This window comes from Streptopelia decaocto (assembly GCF_964273445.1).
Source record: "Streptopelia decaocto genome assembly, chromosome: 26".
NCBI lineage: Eukaryota > Metazoa > Chordata > Aves > Columbiformes > Columbidae > Streptopelia > Streptopelia decaocto.
In genome coordinates this window covers 327,834-350,373 of record NC_138681.1, presented here as the reverse complement: position 1 = coordinate 350,373, position 22,540 = coordinate 327,834, and the positions used below count along the sequence as shown (strand labels likewise).

Here is a 22,540-nt window from a genome sequence, read left to right as displayed (position 1 = left end):
AAGGCTCCACTTGAATGTCAATGAAATGGCGTGAAGTTCCCAGGCTGCACAATCACACATTTGTTATTAGGGTGAGATTGCATGACGTGAGCGTGAATTGACTTCACGACTGAAGTACCCAACTGGCAGTAGTATTAACCTCTTAATAGTATGGTGCTGTAACAGAGTCTAGGCATAAAATAGCCAGCGGAGTGCTTTGAAAGCCCTATTAAACCATAGAACCTTCATTGTGAATGTAATTGCTGTCCTTTGAACACACAGAGGCACTTTTGAGGGCAATCTCACAAGAGGACAGAGCTCAGTCGTGCTACAATACACCTGTGCGCATGACTACAAAATTAATTGAAAATCTTTGCAAGTAAAGCTGTGGGTGACACGTTCCCTAGCTGTTGGGATGGAGCTTTCTCATGGTTTCTGAGGAGCTTTGTTTCTGGGAAGGGACTCACTGACTTCGTTGCCTCACTTGTTCCCTGCAGCAGCACGGTGCAAGTTACTGTTCAACCTGTATCTTGACATTAAGGTCTATAAATTTAGCTGGAACTGGTCATCCTTTCATTTGTTTTTAATTAGCTAATTATGTAAATAAAATCTGGAAAGTTATGAAAGTAAAAACTGGATAGTACTAAGTGTCTCGGAGTGCACAAGTAAGAATCAATGTTAGCTTAAAATAATTGTTAATATCTCAGTAGTTCAGCAGACTGTTTGTGTATAGGGGACCTAGTTAGAAATTCATGGATTGCCACACACATATATGTTTCTTCCACTCCAGGAAAGCTCAACATAAGACTAGAACTAAATACAGATTTCTGGGATGACAAGGCAAAGTAACTAACTGTAGGATCTATTATGGTTGGTCGTACAGAGCCACATCTGAATGAAAAATTTGAAGGCTATAAAATGAAATTCTGGCTAAAGCACACATTAAAATGTCTCAACGTGTACTTTTGAAGTGACTATTATTCACCTAACAAGAGCAGTAAGTTTTAATCAAGTAGTAGCACAGCAGGAGTGTATAAAACAGTTACAAGTGTCTGAGAGGTGCTTTGAACTTTTCAGACTCTCATGTCGAAAAATGTGGAGACATTGTACACTCCTGCTTGAGAAAAGTCCCACTAAGTAACAAATAAATTCATTGATACTTTTCCCCTCAAAAGTTGTCCCCGAATGGCGCTAATAGCTGCTTTGTATTTATCGTTTGCTACAACATAAGGTTGTGTTTCACAAGATGTTGAAACTCTCACAAACCCTGTTTGCTAATCCACTGCCCCTTGAATGTTTAATCATGCGGTTTGAGTTTCATTATCAACATATTCCTGACCCATATGGAAAATAAGAAGAGCAAACTCATACAAACCAATCAAAAGCCAAGTTACTGTTGCAATGTAGATTCTTTAATGGGGATGGAAAATGCAATAGACAGTGAGAGCAGGAAACAAAAAAACACAGAAACAATGAATTGGAAACATGAAAATGATAAGGCTACAGCAATGCAAAACTCAGGGCTCCACCACAATGATTCCCATGTCCTATTGCAGGCTGGGAGCCTCAGAGCTGGATGGAGCAGGGGACACTCATGTCTGAGGACGAGTACAGCTTCGTTCTGTCCCAGCTAGAGAGGAACTTTTGGAGGCAGTGCTAGAAAATCTAAAACCATTGGCTGAAGATCTGCAAGATTATTCTGTGCAAAGTAGCAAGCACCATAAAGTTCAAGTAGCTGCTTTGCTACAGCCTAGAGCAGGGCTGACAGCTTTGCTCTGCATCTGGAGGTAGAAGACAGGAGAGGCTACTTGTGAAGACCCAGGGCAGAGGCAGCGCTCAGCTCAATGGATATCTGGGGCTTAGCAGGGCCCACAGTTGCCATTGAGGTACCTGTGGCCTCGGGCCCAGCCACCATATCCACAGCTCCCAAGGGCTCCGTAGCCCCCATAAAGCGCAGAGCTCCCATAAAGCCCAGAGCCTCCATAGCCTCCAAGACCCCCAAAACTACCACGGCCTCCAAAAGTGCCACCATAGCCCCCTCCAACACCAGGGGCTCCCGCCGAGCCAACAGCGCTGTGCTGCGGGAAGGAGCTGAGGATGGGTCCGGGGTGCGTGACCATCACAGCCGGGGGCTGGATCACCACAGTGGAGTCGGGGCACTGCCGCACGCAGGGCTCGTTGGTGGTGTCAGCCAGGGGGGCCGGGGCGGCCACCCCACAGGAAGGGACGCACAGGCTGTAGCAGGACATCTTTCAGAAGGCACAGAGACCTGGAAAACACTCCAAGGATTAGGCGAGGCTGTGGGGAAGGGGCTGTATTGAAAGAGGCAGGAAGAGAACTCCAAGAGGCTTCCGAGAGCTGGACTTACCCGGTTGATCAGGAGAGTGAAGTGGAGGAAGCTGGATAGAGGACAGTGAAGCCCTCAGCTCTTTTATACCTGTCCCAGACTGCCTGGGGCATCAGCTGAGGGGTGGTGGCAGAAGCCCCATTGAATCATGAAATCAAGCAACAAGCTTCATGACACTGATTTTTTGTGATTTGAGACAATTATCTGCCTCCTCATCGGGGTTACTGGCATGTAAACGTGCCCTGAAGAGGATAAAGGTGATGGGAGGGACAGCCCGTGACACATCATGACATGAAAGCCAAGGCGCTGCTGTAGCTTACCCAGCAGCACCAATAAACCCTGATCTGTTCCTAATCCCACCACTTTAACCTACACGCCAGCATCCTGATCATCCTGCAGAAATACTTGGCAGTCCTGTATACAGCCATCATGCCTGTCATAACCTCTTTTTTACAGGCTAGTAAACAGAGACCGGGAGGCTGATCAAAGGATGAAGACGCTCCACCTGCACAGGGTGTCTCCTAAGTGTCCACCGCCTCCCAAGGCTGGCAAGGGTTGTGGGCTCACATGGCCTGGTGACAGCTATAAGCCTTGGCGATGTCTATACCCTTGGTGGGTCTTTGGGGCTCGCAGGTCCCCTTGATGAAAATGCAAAGAGCACACTGCCTGACCTGCGTGTCCCTCTAGAGAACATGGGCACTGGGGACCTGTGTGAGGGGAAATGTCCATGAAGGAGCAGGAGGGCAGGAACAAGACCAAGACACTCTGGGGTCCTTCAGCCACATGCGTGTGAGGGTTGTGCTCCTTGGGTACTCTCTGGAGGGACTTGGTTACTCATTTGGGCAGCAAAAACTGTGCCAGGAGAGGCTGCGTGACCACCCACAGAAATCCAGGCTGCACGTGGCCACTGTCCCCAAAGGCACCGGCACACTGGACCTGGGCACAGGGCTGGGCTGCTGCTGACTGTGCTGTGGTTCTGCACAGCAATCTCCTGCAAAATTCTCGTGACCTTTCCACATACACAGAGTGTGGGATTAGGAACAGATGGGAGTTTATTGGTGCCTCCAGATCAGCTGCAGCAGCGCCTTGTCTTTCATGTCATGATGTGTCACGGGCTGTCCCTCCCATCACCTCTTTCTTCTCCAGGGCACGTTTAAACACCAATGTCCCCAATGAGGAGGAATATAATTATCTCACATCACCTGAAATCAGTGTCATGAAGCTTGTTAACTTGATTTTGTAATTCAGTGGGGCTTCTGCCACCACTCCTCGGCAGATGCCCCAGGCAGTCTGGGACATGTATAAAAGAGCTGAGGGCTTCACTGTCCTCTGTCCAGCTTCCTCCACTTGACTCTCCTGATCATCGTGGTAAGTCCAAGTCTTGCCTCCCTCCGTCCTTCCCCAGCAGTGGCTTTCCCAGGGTACCTTTTGTTGTAGGCACTGCTACTCTTTCATAGTGCATAGTGCGGATGTGGTGGCACTATTTCAGAGCTATGGAAAGGATGCGAACTCAAACCTGCGGGTAGCATGTCCTGAGTATACCAATGCACTCAAGCTCTTTGGGTGCTCGCTGACTTTCCATCTGCTTTCGATGGGTGAAGGAGTTTTTCTTCTCCTCTGTGGGTGTGTTAGGGTGAGGGACCGTGAGGGAAGCAAGGGGTCAATGCCAGCATTTCAGCTGTGGAATGTGTTTTGGCTCTGACTGCCTGAGATGACACAGGTTCCAAGTACAAGAGAAGCAGGAGGGATTTGGGATCAGCCTTGCACTGATCCTGAGCTCTGCCTTGTATTGCAGCTTCACCTGCTGAACCAAAGGATGTCCTGCTCCAGCCTGTGCGTCCCTTCCTGTGGGGTGGCCGCCCCGGCCCCCCTGGCTGACACCACCAACGAGCCCTGCGTGCGGCAGTGCCCCGACTCCACTGTGGTGATCCAGCCCCCGGCTGTGATGGTCACGCACCCCGGACCCATCCTCAGCTCCTTCCCGCAGCACAGCGCTGTTGGCTCGGCGGGAGCCCCTGGTGTTGGAGGGGGCTATGGTGGCAGTTTTGGAGGCTATGGGGTGTATGGAGGCCTTGGGGGCTATGGGGGCTCTGGGCTTTATGGGGGCTACGGAGCCTTTGGGAGCTGTGGATATGGCGGCTGGCGCCGAGGCTTCAGGTACCTCAGTGGCAACTGTGGGCCCTGCTAAATCCCAGGTGGTGTAGAGGTGCAGAAAAACCCCCAGCACACCCTAAGAAGCAACTTCCCACCTGCATCTCTGGACTCGAGAGTCTGAACAACCGATACGTCCTTGGGGCCCAGCTCGGCCGCCTTCTTGTCCTGCATGATCATCCCTTCAAGTCTTGCTCTCCCCTGATGACACAACCCCGTGTTTGGTGCCTACACCTGCAGCTTGGCTGATGCTCACTGTCTCTGCCCACTGCCAGAAGACAGAGGAAATCAGTGGCCACGGTCCTGCTCTTCTCCCAGCTCCCTTCCTTCCCCAGAACCGCAATAAAAGCTCTGTTGCACTGCAATGTTGACCACTGGATTTTCTCGATCTTTCCCCCATATCTAATACTGCAACTGGGAGTATTGGCTCCCTGGGTCATCCCCATCCACTCCCACATGAGGCCTCCCAGGGTGACCTGTAGGAGCTGCCTCCCTTCCTCCTGCCTGCCCTCAGGCATCACATCCCTCGGGGAGAGGCTCCCCCAGAGAGGGGCCATGATCATCTGCTCTGTAAACAGCTTGTCCCGCTTTGCCCTCCCTGTCTTCTCTGTACATCCTGCACTCTGCAGCTGAGAAGGAGCTGTTGAGATGCAGTGGGTCTGGTGTCCCCTCTGGCCATTCACCATGGGCTGCCCGCAGGCCCAGGGTTGTGGAGTTTGGTTACCAACAGAGCCACCTGAGGGCAAAGGTCTAGGTCAGAGTCACTTAGGAGGCCACAGGTCAATAGGGAAGAGGGTAACCACCCCCCAACACCTCCACAACTGCCTTGCCTCTATCCTACCCATATTCCTATACTCCTCCTCTTCCTCCTTCTGCTTCTCTCCATCTCCCGCTGCTCCTTGGAGCACTTTTGGCTTGGCTTGTCTCCACCACAGGAGCAGAACTTCTTTGCAATGTTCCCTGTGCCACCCACTTGTGTCCCGGGTTCATGGCTCTGCTGAGGCAGCACAGGAGAGCTCCCTCAGCCCCGCGCACTGGACCAGACTTTGCTGACCCTTTGCTGCCCTTCCACACGCACCAGCCCACAAACTAGTCCACAGTGTCATATGCCCACCCAGAGCACCAGCCCACAGCAACCTTGATAGCATCACCAAGATCCCCTTCCAACACTGTGCCCTCAGAAGCACGGATGGGACACCACATGATCCAGGAAACAGCCGGTGGCTGAGAGTCAGTGCAGAGGGATCTGGGTAGATATGGGGACAGGCAGAGATGGAAGCATCCTCAAGGGGAACGGAAGACATGCAGACTTCTGTTCCAGCAGTGCTTGTGCTGTTTTGCTGTTTTTTTCCCATCCCCTGTGTTCACAGTTGTACATGACACATCTTTTCCTGAGCTTTCCAGCACTGATGGATGCGCTGCCACACTGACCTTCCTAGTGCCTTTGGCCACAACTGCCTCTGTCCAAGACCATCCTGCACTGCCAAGATCACACATTTAGAAGATACTTGGGAAGGGAGTGATCTCTTGACGGAAGGCACTCCAACCCCCACTCAAAGAGTTTTGCAGTTCCTGTGACTGGATACTCATGGTCGTTCGATGGCTCTGAGAGGACACTTGGGAAAAGTTGGCTGTGTCTCTTTTACCCCTTCCCAGTGCCCCCAGTTCTACCTTGGCTCGGGGGCATGGCCAGCAGCCCCCTACATGCAGTGGTCAGCTCCCCATGTCCCTGGACCTCCAGACGTGACCATGAACAAGCCAAGAAAAGGTGGCAATGCCAGGTATGCTGGTTGTGAAGAGGATTTGGAAGAGCTTCCTTAAGATGCCTCTGGCACTTTCGGGGTTTTATATTGTGGGCTTTGGGAAGTCATTGTGCTTATTGGTGGTGGGAGACCAAGCCCAGTGGGATGTGCTCTACGTGACCCAGCTGGGACTGTCATCATCAGTTGTAACACACTGACCAAACTGCCCAAAAGTCATAACGCACCTTGTGGTTTGGGGGAAATGGGAAAGAACAGGTAAGTATCAAGAAAACTCATGGGTCCACATTGCAATGCACCACAGCTTTTATTGCAGTTTCAAGGGAGAAGGGAGTTGGAAGTAGGTCAGGGCCCTGGCCAGGGCCTTCCACCTGTCTCCAGGCAGCAGGGAGAGAGACAGCGAGCCTCAGCCGTGCCGCAGGAGCAGGAACCGAATGCAGGGCTGCATCATCCTGGGCCCGCGAGTCTTGAAGGGATGATCAGCAGGACAGGAGAAAGGCAGAGTTGGACCTTAAGTGGGCACAAGGTGTCCAGGGTGCAGAGCTCAGCGATGCAGAGGGGAATTTCTTCCTTCAATCAGCAGGTGGAGATGTGCCAGGGTTTCTCCAGAGCTCTCCTTCTTCTGGGGTTTAGCAGGGCCCACAGTTGCCATTGAGGTACCTGTGGCCTCGGCGCCAGCCACCATATCCGCAGCTCCCAAAGGCTCCGTAGCCCCCATAAAGCCCAGAGCCCCCATAGCCCCCAAGGCCTCCATACACCCCATAGCCTCCAAAACTGCCACCATAGCCCCCTCCAACACCAGGGGCTCCCGCCGAGCCAACAACGCTGTGCTGCGGGAAGGAGCTGAGGATGGGTCCGGGGTGCGTGACCATCACAGCCGGGGGCTGGATCACCACAGTGGAGTCGGGGCACTGCCGCACGCAGGGCTCATTGGTGGTGTCAGCCAGGGGGGCCGGGGCGGCCACCCCACAGGAAGGGACGCACAGGCTGTAGCAGGACATCTTTCAGGAAGACACAGACACCTGGAAAACACTCCAAGGATTAGGTGAGGCTGTGGGGAAGGGGCTGTATTGAGAGAGGCAGGAAGAGAACACCAAGAGACTTCTGACAGCTGGACTTACCCGGTTGATCAGGAGAGTCAAGTGGAGGAAGCTGGATAGAGGACAGTGAAGCCCTCAGCTCTTTTATACCTGTCCCAGACTGCCTGGGGCATCAGCTGAGGGGTTGGTGGCAGAAGCCCCACTGAATCACGAAATCAAGCAACAAGCTTTATGACACTGATTTCATGTGATTTGAGACAATTATCTGCCTCCTCATCGGGGTCATTGGTATTTAAATGTGCCCAGGAGAGGATAAAGGATATGGGAGGGACAGCCCGTGACACATCATGACATGAAAGCCAAGGCACTGCTGTAGCTGACCTGGTGTCACCAATAAACCCTGATCTGTCCCTAATCCCACCAGTTTACATATTTCCCAGTGCCTTGGTAATCTTGCAGATTACCAAGGGTCCCAGGAATTTTGCAGGAGATTGCTGTGCACAACCACAGCACAGTCAGCAGCAGCCCAGCCATGTGCCCAGGTCCAGTGTGCCGGTTCCTTTGGGGACAGTGGCCACGTGCAGCCTGGATTTCTGTGGGTGGTCACGCAGCCTCTCCTGGCACAGTTTTTGCTGCCCAAATGAGTAACCAAGTCCCTCCAGAGAGGACCCAAGGAGCACAACCCTCACACGCATGTGGCTGAAGGACCCCAGAGTGTCTTGGTCTTGTTCCTGCCCTCCTGCTCCTTCATGGACATTTCCCCTCACACAGGTCCCCAGTGCCCATGTTCTCTAGAGGGACACGCAGGTCAGGCAGTGTGCTCTTTGCATTTTCATCAAGGGGACCTGCGAGCCCCAAAGACCCACCAAGGGTATAGACATCGCCAAGGCTTATAGCTGTCACCAGGCCATGTGAGCCCACAACCCTTGCCAGCCTTGGGAGGCGGTGGACACTTAGGAGACACCCTGTGCAGGTGGAGCGTCTTCATCCTTTGATCAGCCTCCCGGTCTCTGTTTACTAGCCTGTAAAAGAGAGGTTATGACAGGCATGATGGCTGTATACAGGACTGCCAAGCATTTCTGCAGGATGATCAGGATGCTGGCGTGTAGGTTAAAGTGGTGGGATTAGGAACAGATCAGGGTTTATTGGTGCTGCTGGGTAAGCTACAGCAGCGCCTTGGCTTTCATGTCATGATGTGTCACGGGCTGTCCCTCCCATCACCTTTATCCTCTTCAGGGCACGTTTACATGCCAGTAACCCCGATGAGGAGGCAGATAATTGTCTCAAATCACAAAAAATCAGTGTCATGAAGCTTGTTGCTTGATTTCATGATTCAATGGGGCTTCTGCCACCACCCCTCAGCTGATGCCCCAGGCAGTCTGGGACAGGTATAAAAGAGCTGAGGGCTTCACTGTCCTCTATCCAGCTTCCTCCACTTCACTCTCCTGATCAACCGGGTAAGTCCAGCTCTCGGAAGCCTCTTGGAGTTCTCTTCCTGCCTCTTTCAATACAGCCCCTTCCCCACAGCCTCGCCTAATCCTTGGAGTGTTTTCCAGGTCTCTGTGCCTTCCTGAAAGATGTCCTGCTACAGCCTGTGCGTCCCTTCCTGTGGGGTGGCCGCCCCAGCCCCCCTGGCTGACACCACCAACGAGCCCTGCGTGCGGCAGTGCCCCGACTCCACTGTGGTGATCCAGCCCCCGGCTGTGATGGTCACGCACCCCGGACCCATCCTCAGCTCCTTCCCACAGCTCAGCGCTGTTGGCTCGCTGGGAGCCCCTGGTGTTGGAGGGGGCTATGGTGGCAGTTTTGGAGGCTATGGGGTGTATGGAGGCTATGGGCTTTATGGGGGCTCTGGGCTTTATGGGAGCTCTGCGCTTTATGGGGGCTATGGAGCCCTTGGGAGCTGCGGATATGGCGGCTGGCGCCGAGGCCACAGGTACCTCAATGGCAACTGTGGGCCCTGCTAAACCCCAGAAGAAGGAGAGCTCTGGAGAAACCCTGGCACATCTCCACCTGCTGATTGAAGGAAGAAATTCCCCTCTGCATCGCTGAGCTCTGCACCCTGGACACCTTGTGCCCACTTAAGGTCCAACTCTGCCTTTCTCCTGTCCTGCTGATCATCCCTTCAAGACTCGCGGGCCCAGGATGATGCAGCCCTGCATTCGGTTCCTGCTCCTGCGGCACGGCTGAGGCTCGCTGTCTCTCTCCCTGCTGCCTGGAGACAGGTGGAAGGCCCTGGCCAGGGCCCTGACCTACTTCCAACTCCCTTCTCCCTTGAAACTGCAATAAAAGCTGTGGTGCATTGCAATGTGGACCCATGAGTTTTCTTGATACTTACCTGTTCTTTCCCATTTCCCCCAAACCACAAGGTGCGTTATGACTTTTGGGCAGTTTGGTCAGTGTGTTACAACTGATGATGACAGTCCCAGCTGGGTCACGTAGAGCACATCCCACTGGGCTAGGTCTCCCACCACCAATAAGCACAATGACTTCCCAAAGTATAAAACCCCGAAAGTGCCAGAGGCATCTTAAGGAAGCTCTTCCAAATCCTCTGCACAACCAGCATACCTGGCATTGCCACCTTTTCTTGGCTTGTTCATGGTCACGTCTGGAGGTCCAGGGAAATGGGGAGCTGACCACTGCATGTAGGGGGCTGCTGGCCATGCCCCCGAGCCAAGGTAGAACTGGGGGCACTGGGAAGGGGTAAAAGAGACACAGCCAACTTTTCCCAAGTGTCCTCTCAGAGCCATCGAACGACCATGAGTATCCAGTCACAGGAACTGCAAAACTCTTTGAGTGGGGGTTGGAGTGCCTTCCGTCAAGAGATCACTCCCTTCCCAAGTATCTTCTAAATGTGTGATCTTGGCAGTGCAGGATGGTCTTGGACAGAGGCAGTTGTGGCCAAAGGCACTAGGAAGGTCAGTGTGGCAGCGCATCCATCAGTGCTGGAAAGCTCAGGAAAAGATGTGTCATGTACAACTGTGAACACAGGGGATGGGAAAAAAACAGCAAAACAGCACAAGCACTGCTGGAACAGAAGTCTGCATGTCTTCCGTTCCCCTTGAGGATGCTTCCATCTCTGCCTGTCCCCATATCTACCCAGATCCCTCTGCACTGACTCTCAGCCACCGGCTGTTTCCTGGATCATGTGGTGTCCCATCCATGCTTCTGAGGGCACAGTGTTGGAAGGAGATCTTGGTGATGCTATCAAGGTTGCTGTGGGCTGGTGCTCTGGGTGGGCATGTGACACTGTGGACTAGTTTGTGGGCTGGTGCGTGTGGAAGGGCAGCAAAGGGTCAGCAAAGTCTGGTCCAGTGCGCGGGGCTGAGGGAGCTCTCCTGTGCTGCCTCAGCAGAGCCATGAACCCGGGACACAAGTGGGTGGCACAGGGAACATTGCAAAGAAGTTCTGCTCCTGTGGTGGAGACAAGCCAAGCCAAAAGTGCTCCAAGGAGCAGCGGGAGATAGAGAGAAGCAGAAGGAGGAAGAGGAGGAGTATAGGAATATGGGTAGGATAGAGGCAAGGCAGTTGTGGAGGTGTTGGGGGGTGGTTACCCTCTTCCCTATTGACCTGTGGCCTCCTAAGTGACTCTGACCTAGACCTTTGCCCTCAGGTGGCTCTGTTGGTAACCAAACTCCACAACCCTGGGCCTGCGGGCAGCCCATGGTGAATGGCCAGAGGGGACACCAGACCCACTGTGCATCTCAACAGCTCCTTCTCAGCTGCAGAGTGCAGGATGTACAGAGAAGACAGGGAGGGCAAAGCGGGACAAGCTGTTTACAGAGCAGATGATCATGGCCCCTCTCTGGGGGAGCCTCTCCCCGAGGGATGTGATGCCTGAGGGCAGGCAGGAGGAAGGGAGGCAGCTCCTACAGGTCACCCTGGGAGGCCTCATGTGGGAGTGGATGGGGATGACCCAGGGAGCCAATACTCCCAGTTGCAGTATTAGATATGGGGGAAAGATCGAGAAAATCCAGTGGTCAACATTGCAGTGCAACAGAGCTTTTATTGCGGTTCTGGGGAAGGAAGGGAGCTGGGAGAAGAGCAGGACCGTGGCCACTGATTTCCTCTGTCTTCTGGCAGTGGGCAGAGACAGTGAGCATCAGCCAAGCTGCAGGTGTAGGCACCAAACACGGGGTTGTGTCATCAGGGGAGAGCAAGACTTGAAGGGATGATCATGCAGGACAAGAAGGCGGCCGAGCTGGGCCCCAAGGACGTATCGGTTGTTCAGACTCTCGAGTCCAGAGATGCAGGTGGGAAGTTGCTTCTTAGGGTGTGCTGGGGGTTTTTCTGCACCTCTACACCACCTGGGATTTAGCAGGGCCCACAGTTGCCACTGAGGTACCTGAAGCCTCGGCGCCAGCCGCCATATCCACAGCTCCCAAAGGCTCCGTAGCCCCCATAAAGCCCAGAGCCCCCATAGCCCCCAAGGCCTCCATACACCCCATAGCCTCCAAAACTGCCACCATAGCCCCCTCCAACACCAGGGGCTCCCGCCGAGCCAACAACGCTGTGCTGCGGGAAGGAGCTGAGGATGGGTCCGGGGTGCGTGACCATCACAGCCGGGGGCTGGATCACCACAGTGGAGTCGGGGCACTGCCGCACGCAGGGCTCGTTGGTGGTGTCAGCCAGGGGGGCCGGGGCGGCCACCCCACAGGAAGGGACGCACAGGCTGGAGCAGGACATCCTTTGGTTCAGCAGGTGAAGCTGCAATACAAGGCAGAGCTCAGGATCAGTGCAAGGCTGATCCCAAATCCCTCCTGCTTCTCTTGTACTTGGAACCTGTGTCATCTCAGGCAGTCAGAGCCAAAACACATTCCACAGCTGAAATGCTGGCATTGACCCCTTGCTTCCCTCACGGTCCCTCACCCTAACACACCCACAGAGGAGAAGAAAAACTCCTTCACCCATCGAAAGCAGATGGAAAGTCAGCGAGCACCCAAAGAGCTTGAGTGCATTGGTATACTCAGGACATGCTACCCGCAGGTTTGAGTTCGCATCCTTTCCATAGCTCTGAAATAGTGCCACCACATCCGCACTATGCACTATGAAAGAGTAGCAGTGCCTACAACAAAAGGTACCCTGGGAAAGCCACTGCTGGGGAAGGACGGAGGGAGGCAAGACTTGGACTTACCACGATGATCAGGAGAGTCAAGTGGAGGAAGCTGGATAGAGGACAGTGAAGCCCTCAGCTCTTTTATACATGTCCCAGACTGCCTGGGGCATCTGCCGAGGAGTGGTGGCAGAAGCCCCACTGAATTACAAAATCAAGTTAACAAGCTTCATGACACTGATTTCAGGTGATGTGAGATAATTATATTCCTCCTCATTGGGGACATTGGTGTTTAAACGTGCCCTGGAGAAGAAAGAGGTGATGGGAGGGACAGCCCGTGACACATCATGACATGAAAGACAAGGCGCTGCTGCAGCTGATCTGGAGGCACCAATAAACTCCCATCTGTTCCTAATCCCACACTCTGTGTATGTGGAAAGGTCACGAGAATTTTGCAGGAGATTGCTGTGCAGAACCACAGCACAGTCAGCAGCAGCCCAGCCCTGTGCCCAGGTCCAGTGTGCCGGTGCCTTTGGGGACAGTGGCCACGTGCAGCCTGGTTTTCTGTGGGTGGTCACGCAGCCTCTCCTGGCACAGTTTTTGCTGCCCAAATGAGTAACCAAGTTCCTCCAGAGAGGACCCGAGGAGCACAACCCTCACACGCATGTGGCTGAAGGACCCCAGAGTGTCTTGGTCATGTTCCTGCTCTCCTGCTCCTTCATGGACATTTCCCCTCACACAGGTCCCCAGTGCCTGATCCCACCGCCCTTCCACCCACAGTCCATGCCAGCACTTTTCATAGATGGTGAGTAGTCCCCCAAGGGACCCATTTCCTCTCTCCTTTGCATGGCCATAAGGTGAATCAGGGAGCCACAAATCAACATGTTATGTACTCACGGTAAAATGTTCAAGGCTTAGGGATACCCCTCGCACTTGGTACCGAAATGTCCCCAGACCTTGTCAGTATGGGATGATGACTGGAATGCGGTAGCTGCCCAGGTGGGTGTGATAGCTTCTTTCTTTGCCCAACATCCAGGTGCCTCAGTTTAACAGCCTGTAAAAGAGATGTAATGACAGGTGTGATGGCTTTGCACAGAATTGCAAAGCATCTCTGCAAAATGCTCAGGACGCTGGCGTGTAGGCAAAGTGGTGGGATTAGGGACAAAATGGGGTTTATTGGTGCCTCCAGATCAGCTGCAGTAGCACCTTGTCTTTCATGTCATGATGTGTCATGAGCTGTCCCTCCCTTCACCTTTATCCTTCAGGACATGTTTGCTCGTTGGTATACCCAGGGAGGATGGCTATAATTGCCCTGCATCACAATTTGTTTTATGAGGCTTGTATGCTTGATTTTACGATTTTATGGGGCTTCAGCCACTGCCTATTGGCCAATGCTCCAGGCAGCCTGGGACAGGTATAAAAGAGCTGAGGGTTTCTCTGTCCTCTATCCAGCTTCCTCCACTTGACTCTCCTGACCATCGTGGTAAGTCCAGCTCTTGGATGTCTCTTGGGGTATCTTTTGTTGTAGGCTTTACTACTCTTTCATAGTGCATAGTGAGGATGTGGTGGCACTGTTTCAGAGCTATGGAAAGGATGCGAATTCAAACCTGCAGGTAGCATGTCCTGAGTATACCAATGCACTCAAGTTCTTTGGGTGCTTGTTGACTTTCCATCTGCTTTTGATGGGTGAAGGAGTTTTTCTTCTCCTCTGTGGGTGTGTCAGGGTGAGGGAGCACGAGGGAAGCAAGGGGTCAACACCAGCATTTCAGCTGTGGAATGTGTTTTGGCTCTGACTGCCTGAGATGACACAGGTTCCAAGTACAAGAGAAGCAGGAGGGATTTGGGATCAGCCTTGCACTGATCCTGAGCTCTGCCTTGTATTGCAGCTTCACCTGCTGAACCAAAGGATGTCCTGCTCCAGCCTGTGCGTCCCTTCCTGTGGGGTGGCCGCCCCAGCCCCCCTGGCTGACACCACCAACGAGCCCTGCGTGCGGCAGTGCCCCGACTCCACTGTGGTGATCCAGCCCCCGGCTGTGATGGTCACGCACCCCGGACCCATCCTCAGCTCCTTCCCGCAGCACAGCGTTGTTGGCTCGGTGGGAGCCCCTGGTGTTGGAGGGGGCTATGGTGGCAGTTTTGGAGGCCGTGGTGGTTTCGGAGGCCTAGGAGGCTATGGGGGCTCTGGGCTTTATGGGGGCTACGGAGCCCTTGGGAGCTGTGGATATGGTGGCTGGCGCCGAGGCCACAGGTACCTCAATGGCAACTGTGGGCCCTGCTAAGCCCCAGATATCCATTGAGCTGAGCGCTGCCTCTGCCCTGGGTCTTCACATGTAGCCTCTCCTGTCTTCTACCTCCAGATGCAGAGCAAAGCTGTCAGCCCTGCTCTAGGCTGTAGCAAAGCAGCTACTTGAACTTTATGGTGCTTGCTACTTTGCACAGAATAATCTTGCAGATCTTCAGCCAATGGTTTTAGATTTTCTAGCACTGCCTCCAAAAGTTCCTCTCTAGTTGGGACAGAACGAAGCTGTACTCGTCCTCAGACATGAGTGTCCCCTGCTCCATCCAGCTCTGAGGCTCCCAGCCTGCATAGGAAGGGGGAATCATTGTGGTGGAGCCCTTGGGAACCTTTGGGGTGGGTGCCTTGCTGCAGCCTCATGATTGTCATGTTTCCAATCCATTGTTTCTGTGTTATTTCCTGATGTCAATGTCTATTGCCTTTTCCTTCCAAATTAAAGAATCTGCATTGCATGAACTTTTTCTTTTTTTTTATCTGAATTTGTTTCTCACTGTGGTTGGAATTGTGTATAATTGAGGGATGATGTGAAATGTTGGATGGCAATTCATTTGGTGAAAACCTTTGTGGAAGTTCTGAATTTCTCTTGGAAAAACTTTTGACATGCAAGGTAGGGAAGTTAGTAGCCAATTATTAGTTTCATCACAAAAGATAGATTTCAAAGGTGAAATACCAGTTTGTGGTTTGTGAGGTCTATAGAGGAATGAAAGGTAAACTAGTGGCCTATTTCTTTCCCATTCTTACTCTGAAATCCACTCCCACTGGTCAGTCACGATGCTTGGGGTGATGCACTGAGCATGCACCGTGCAATGTGGCTTCTGCCTTTATGATTGCCATCATTTGTAGGTAGCCCTGGACATCCTTCCCCCATGAGCTAAGGGAACGTTTACACAAGGTATTGGAGGGCTGAGCATGGTCTGCACATTTCTCCACTCTGCCGGGTGCAGCCAGGTATTCATGTCTTGTTTTGGGATTGGAGCCAAGTGGTGGGAAGTTTCTCAGTCCTGAGATGGACATGATTCAGAGTGCAGCTTTACTGAAGCCCTTGCAGGAACTGCTGTCACATGTGGCTACTTGGTTTTGGGGACCCAGCTTGGTTTTGCGGAATGTAAAAAATTCAGCACATATTTAATGAGATGGCATAGAAAAGGATTCCTGGGATTTTGTGACATTTGCACATAAAGAAGAAACATAGAATACCTGTGACCATGGACAAATACACTATAAATTCTATTGATAAGTAAAAGAAGAAGGGAATGATTATGTGGCAACGAAAACCAAAAAACATACTTTGGTACACAAAATTTATTTTGAAAGAGACAGCTTTTCCACAATTCTGGAACAAAATTGTACAGAATATAAAGACCATCTGTCCAGGGGTTCAGTGAGGCTCTGGCTGATCACCAGGGTGAAAGTGATGCAGTCTATAAAAAAAGTGGGTTTTTTGCCTTTGGTATAGTTGCTGTGTGCAATTTCTAGCATCCTAAGTCACCTCTCTAAGCTCAGTGTCACTAATATAACTGAAATATGACAAAGCACAATGTAAGCAGATGACTAAACAGGAAAGCCAGAGGATAACAGATCTAAGCTAAAGGCAGAATGAGAAAATGCACACGAGCCTGCCTTTCACAGGTGCTGAGCGCTTGCAGCTCTCATTCTTTTCAGCTGGAGCCAGACAGCACCCAGCACTCGGGCTGCTCAGCTCCACCCTCAATTTGCATCTTGAGTTTTCTTTGCTACTTCTTTAAAATACTCTGTGCACGCCGTGGCTGGGTTTAGTATGTCCACCGTTTCCCAGAGCGGTATGAATTGCATGGATGTGTCCATTGGGAAGAATAGCTGTAGGAGTATTTTGGGGCACACCGTGGCTCAGGTCTGGCAACCACCTGGGGGGCAATTTTCTCGACTGCTGCCTCCAGCCTCCCTGTCACCTCTGCTGGTAGAGGTGCCGCAGTGGGTGGCTCTGCCAGGGCCACCTCGGAGGGCTCGGAGGCTCCCACAACGGTTTGCTGCGGGTAAGTGGTGAGGATGGGCCCTGGGAAGGTGACGACAACAGGCGGTGGGAATATAATCACCCGGGAGTCACCGCAGGCCACAACACAGGGCTCGTTGCTGCTGGTGGCCAGGGGCTGGGGACACTTGGCCTCGCAAGGGTTGGTGCATGCCAGCTGGTCAGAAGCCATCGCCTGGCTGTGGTAGAGGGGTGCCTGCAATTCATTTGCAGAATTAGAAAAAAACAACAGCACACAAAAAAACCCAAACAAAACTAAAACACCCCACCAAAGAAACAGAAACCCCAAACCCCACCAAAACCTCTGCACTTGGTTATTGAAATTTCTCAACTTTAGACAGAGATAATTTGGGTGAAGACAGCCGTTTAGCTCCTTTCTTTGTATCTGCCACCTTTTACTTAGTCTGCACCTATTTGTCCTTTCTATTCTGATGCTTTAAGCTTGCTCTCTTCTGTTTCTGTGGGAGCAGAATTCCTCCCCTTTCTTTGCATGACACCTCCAACACAGACATCGGCTCCACAGCCTCCCTGTTCTTTGTAATATTTCCTGGAGACAAGTTAGAACTTGTTCCCATGGCGTCTCTTTTCCTCCCACACATGGCTTCCCAGGGCAGAGCCCGAGTCTGCATTTCACAGATGGGGCGCGAGAGGGTAAGGGATAAGAAATCCGGATTTTCAATAGCTTTGGGTATGGAGTAATTTTTTTAGCAATCTGCTTCATTTCCTATATTATTTTCCTTGAAGATTTCTGTTATTATCAGGCAGTAAAATGTTCCACTAAAATACAGGAAAATGAAAGGCTAAGAATATATGGGGGGTTAAAAGTATCAGTTTAATAACTAGGACACATCACTTAAAGTATATGTATTGTGGTGATATTGTCAATCCGAAAGAGAAAATTGCAGTTTCAGCTAGGGTATAATGCATACTTAACAGTGTTTATTTATTTCTTTAGATGAAATCTTCAGATAAAAGCTAGCTCTCCATGGTATACCATGACAATAATGTTTAAACTTGTAAATCAAAGATACCTTACAGTGGTGAAGAAGAACAACATTATTTTGTTCTCAGTGAATTCCTGTGTGCTGCCATGCACTAGAGCTGCTGTACTCAAGAGCGTTTGGAAGACCAGGATGGGACACAGCAGCTTTGCAGCACCCCTTACAGTAAGTAAGCACAAAATGCAGAATGTGCATAATTTGGAGATAATCTAAAATCAGTAGACCTTATATATGGAGACGTGGTATACAGGATCCTAAAATATATAGCCAGCAACCCTTTCTCATATATAAACTATCATATTCTTAAGCATAAAGTAAAAATATCCTGAAAGCTACTTTCTCCCAATTGAGAAGCCAAGTGCAGTTCTGCACCAGGTGGTAGCAGCACAGTGGCACAGGGGAGTGGGCAGGACAATGACCTCTCTGATTTATTTACTTGTCTCAACTGTATTCAGAGGAAAGCAAAAGTATCCTCAAATGCATCATTCTTGGGGGAAAAATAAAAGCGCATGCATAACATTTTTCCCCAAATACCCTTAGGTTAGAACATAGCTTTGACCTAAAAAGATTCTTAATTTCCTCAATGTAAAAACACATTAAAATACTAGCAAATTGATATTTTTAGTTATTAGAAAGGAAACCTTATTCCTGCAGTTACGTTAAGTAATAGTATCTGTCATCTGGTGTATCTTGTTGTGACTACAGTTAAATCAGTTATGGAGGGGCAGACTATGAACAACAGCAATGCTACAGAGGACTTACTTCAAATGACAATTTTGCTTCGATAGTTATCTATGAGATGCACCTCCCCCCCCGCCCCCCCAGCTGAATCCCCTTATCATTCCATGTGTGCAAAAACAATTCTAAAATATATTCTCAGAGCTCCTCTGAAAATTTCAGAACTAAGAGATTGAAATTTGGAATTCTCCCATAAAATTAGCAGCCCAAAGGAGTCTTGAAAAGACCTTGTTTTATTTTCACATCTTTTATCAAGCATAGAAAACGTTAGTATTTCTATAGATGTCTCAGAGTTAGAATATTTATGCAGGATTTAGTCCCAATTTTACCAAAATTCATGCTAAACCAAAATAAACTTGAGGTTTTTATAGTTGTCAAATCAGACTTACTCAGTGTACCGGAGAGAACAAGTCAAAAGAAGTAGCGAGAAAAGCCTTACATGGAGAGAGTATTTATACCCTTTCTCAGATTGCCTGGAGGAGCTGAGACACCCTTTGTGTAAAGGTCTTTAATTACTCATGAAGCAAACTTTGTTGCATGTATTAGTCCTGTAGCTGCTGTAATTGTTTTGCTCACTGTTTATGATTATCTAAAGCTGAGCTACGTAATAACACAAAACACAGCTTGTAACCTGCAAGTCCTTTTCATCTTGAAATTTCCTGGTTTTACTCCACTGATTTCATTAAGAATTTAAAATGTTATAAGAATTAATAGACTTGCAGTGGCTCATCTTTGATAAAACATGACTGCACAGGGAGTCTCAGAGATGTCGGTGGCACAGTGTGTCAGCACACAGGAGATTTATTTTCCTATTTGGAAATGCAAGCTAATATCTAGTATTTGTCCCTGTGCCCAGGTAAATCTCTAGAAACACAGGGCTTGTTCTTCATCTGATATGAAGTTAATGAAGTTTAGAGATATATTCTTCCCTAAGCCAGAGGAATTACCTGTTGCAAAAACTTTAAAGAGCAAAGCTATCACAGAGTTATCTTTTAAATAAAAATGAAGCCATCTCCAATTATGAAGCTTAAAATGAGGAGGTGATTGAATAAATGTTTTATGTATTTTATTCTGAATGAGGTCAGAGCAGTTTAAACCCACTAGGATATTATTACTATTAACATAAAATAATTTTAATGTGTGACATACTAACAGATGTTTGTGAACTACTTTGAAATCTTGTTTCTTGATGTCTCCAGAATATTCCTGATAGACTCCACAGCCCAGGGGATCCTTAGGGGTACCTCTTAAAACAAGAATAATTAATGTCATAAATGCACCATGTCATAAACAGCATGATGGTGGTGGTTTTAATTCATTTAAATGCACTTGGCATTTTAATGCACCAAGCTTCCCTGAGAGGGAAGAGTGGAATGCACTGAACTGATTTCTGGGAAGAGGAGTTTGTCAAGGTCCTCCTGGTGGCCTCTGCCACCAGAGGGAGCCTCTGTGTCCACGGGATCCTCCCATCGTGCGTGGGGCAGAACTATGTCCATTAGCACTGGCTGCGGTAGCAGTCAGCCCGTTGGCACGTGCCATGGAATTATAGAACATCCTGAGGCAGGAGGGACCCACAAGGATCACTGAGTCCAATTCCTGTCCCTGCACAGGACAACCCCAAGATTTATGGCAGAGGTAGTCTCGGTTTTTCATTATTTGGTCCTGGCAGGGTAGGATGAATGTTGTATATGTCAGAGGAGCTCACAATTCAGATGAAAACATGGAATAGATTGTTTTTTTCTCTAAGATTCCAGTGTCTCTTGGTTCTAACTCCTTGGTAATTTCTAACTGGAAGACTTCTTCCTTCCAGGGAAGCATCCCAAAATTCCTATTTCAAAACACACGTCAAAGCGCATATAGCAAGTATGAAGTTCACCCCTACAAAAGGATTCTAGCTCAACACTCTGGATTATCCTTTCAGTTTATCCTGGACAGAACTAGGAACTGAATCCTGGCTGTCATATTAAGATGCAGTCCCTTAACTACAAAGTAATAAACTCTTCAAAATTCCTCTGTAATGTAGCAATAGCATACAGAATTTTCTCTCTCCCCCACCCCCTTTTTGTGCTGTGCTCTAGAGTGACTAACAAAGGTAATAAAGGCAACAGATGGCAAAGAGTAATGCAAACTGTGCACACCACAATACAGAATGTTAATATTGTCAGCGTCTATTCATTTTAAATTGTTTTAGAAAATTATACCCTTGTATATGTCAGGGACAACATTATTAATGTCTCTTGCCTAGCTAAGATACAGTTTATGTGGTCAAACCAGTTATGTTTAACTTCAGAGCACAGAAGTTTTGTTTGTAAAGCTGAGTCAGGAGCACTTGCTAATGAAGAAATTACCAAAGGAAAATGCTTGGGGATGGATGCTCTGCTGATGAAGATCTGCAAGATTCATTCTTTTCACTTCAAAGAAGGCCTGCTTGCTTACGTCATCTGAACACATAATATATCTGCAAGAATACTGCCAACTAGGCAAGTAAGAACTGAAATATAGGACCAGATCAGTAGCAAGATTTGTGTTGGTGTATAGAATCACTTTTTCATGCTTTCAGAAACTCTGGCTTTCTGATTTTATTCAAATTGCAAGTGAAAGTTGAATAATTCAAAATTTGAGGCAGTGATTTATGGTCTAATTAGGACAATGCCAGAAATGACCTTGATATATCTCCTTTAAGGCGGTACTATTGCCCAACACTAGGCGTCACCTACAGCTATTATCATAATACAACCATTTGCATAAGCGACATATTAATAAGTGTTTGTGAAACATTTTCAGTCCTCAGAACATTCCCATGGTGTTTAATTACGGAGGGTGTTTCCAGAAACACCTCACAAATGCTAAGTTATGGCAGAAGAAGCACAATTTAACAAAACTCTACAGCTGCTGAAAAAAACCCCACAACAATCCATGGACTGAGTATATCACAGAATCCCAGGATGTGAGGGGTTGAAGGGCCCTGGAAAGCTCATCCAGTGCAATCCCCGCCCTGGAGCAGGAACACCCAGATGAGGTTACACAGGAAGGTGTCCAGGCGGGTTGGAATGTCTGCAGAGAAGGAGACTCCGCAACCCAAAAAAGGCTTCTCTGTACCTCGAAGATTTCGCTTAATTGGGACCCGCTGAGCTGCGTCCCATCAGCTGATCTCAGGAACTGAGAGGGTGAAAGGTGCCCTTCTCGAGGTGTATTTGCTGGCTCAGGGGAACAGATGCTTTTCTGAAGGTCTTTTGACAACTTTTGGTGGGTAAAATGGGAAATTTTCTTGCATGATGACCCCATGCTGTGTGCAGTTGCTGGCCAGATCCTTGCTTTCCAGGCTTGTCAGGACCCCACAAGTGCAGAGGGCTGGGGTTTCCTGGCTTTTCCATGTCTTTACCAACATATTTCTAGGACTTGGCAGACCAGCAAAAAAACCACTGAATAGAGTGGAAGAACCTAGAAGGGCACTTTTTAATCCCCTTCTAGCTGGGATTAAACTAGATTTTGAATAATGAAAAATGACAAAGAACTGTCAACTAACTATCAGTTGGCATGATAAAGGAAATACAGGTTGAATGAGCACAGAAGGAAAGGGAATGAAGGGAACAGGACAGAGTGCTGTCCAGAACTGTACTGAAACATACTGTAAAAGAATATCAAAATGCTGGCTTGTTCAGAGCAGGAAAGCAAATTAAACAGTTTAAATGATGTTAAATCTGTCTGTGTTGTATGTTCTCCCTGATGACACTGTGGGTTTTTTTTGTTGTTAATCCTGTTCCTTGGTGTGTAGGTAGAAACCAGAGTCATGCAGAGGGGTTTACAAGACACTGAGTTAACCCTGTAATATTTGGCCTCCACAGCTCCCTCTGGTTGTCCCAGATGACATTACACCACCTGCCTCACTTTCGCTTTACGTCTTGCATTTTTCTTTATTTTCCTCATCCACTTCCCCAGCACCCACCTCGGTTCTTCATTGTACAACATTAGGCAGCAGCACATAGGCAGAAGTTTCTAGACAACTACCATAAATGACCACAGCTAAGATTCAACTGGGGAATAAATGGAGCTACTGGAGACTGCCTTTGAGATGGTATCCTCGGAGAAGTAGGTGTGTAGTTGAAGACTCTCCTCCTTAGTCTGGCCACTAAGAAACATTCCCTGGGGACTGAGACACCTCAGCAG

General features: G+C 49.5%; 5 protein-coding genes across 6 annotated transcripts; 2 read left to right on the top strand and 3 right to left on the bottom strand.

The window, feature by feature from the left end:
* Positions 1–1,838: 1,838 nt before the first annotated feature.
* On the bottom strand, positions 1,839–2,228 carry LOC309450206 (feather keratin 4-like; the record flags this gene model as incomplete). Its single annotated transcript, XM_082072939.1, has 1 exon — positions 1,839–2,228. The coding sequence occupies one exon, from the start codon at positions 2,226–2,228 to the stop codon at positions 1,839–1,841; it is 390 nt and encodes a 129-aa protein (XP_081929065.1).
* A 1,914-nt stretch (positions 2,229–4,142) lies between these two features.
* LOC309450204 (claw keratin-like) lies at positions 4,143–9,244 on the top strand (the record flags this gene model as incomplete). 2 transcript variants are annotated; one of them, XM_082072933.1, is made up of 2 exons in its annotated part: positions 4,143–4,452; positions 9,066–9,244. In XM_082072933.1, the coding sequence occupies 2 exons, from the start codon at positions 4,143–4,145 to the stop codon at positions 9,242–9,244; spliced, it is 489 nt and encodes a 162-aa protein (XP_081929059.1). The 2 variants fall into 2 exon arrangements, with proteins under 2 accessions (XP_081929059.1, XP_081929060.1); XM_082072934.1 differs by lacking the exon at positions 9,066–9,244 and having other exon boundaries at positions 4,143–4,514.
* On the bottom strand, positions 6,867–7,238 carry LOC309450209 (claw keratin-like; the record flags this gene model as incomplete). The annotated part of the gene is made up of 1 exon (XM_082072942.1): positions 6,867–7,238. One exon carries the CDS (start codon positions 7,236–7,238, stop codon positions 6,867–6,869), a length of 372 nt encoding a protein of 123 aa, XP_081929068.1.
* Positions 9,245–11,591: 2,347 nt separating the features above from the next.
* On the bottom strand, positions 11,592–11,963 carry LOC309450208 (claw keratin-like; the record flags this gene model as incomplete). Its single annotated transcript, XM_082072941.1, has 1 exon — positions 11,592–11,963. One exon carries the CDS (start codon positions 11,961–11,963, stop codon positions 11,592–11,594), a length of 372 nt encoding a protein of 123 aa, XP_081929067.1.
* Positions 11,964–14,237: 2,274 nt separating this feature from the next.
* LOC309450207 (claw keratin-like) lies at positions 14,238–14,609 on the top strand (the record flags this gene model as incomplete). Its single annotated transcript, XM_082072940.1, has 1 exon — positions 14,238–14,609. One exon carries the CDS (start codon positions 14,238–14,240, stop codon positions 14,607–14,609), a length of 372 nt encoding a protein of 123 aa, XP_081929066.1.
* Positions 14,610–22,540: the final 7,931 nt, after the last annotated feature.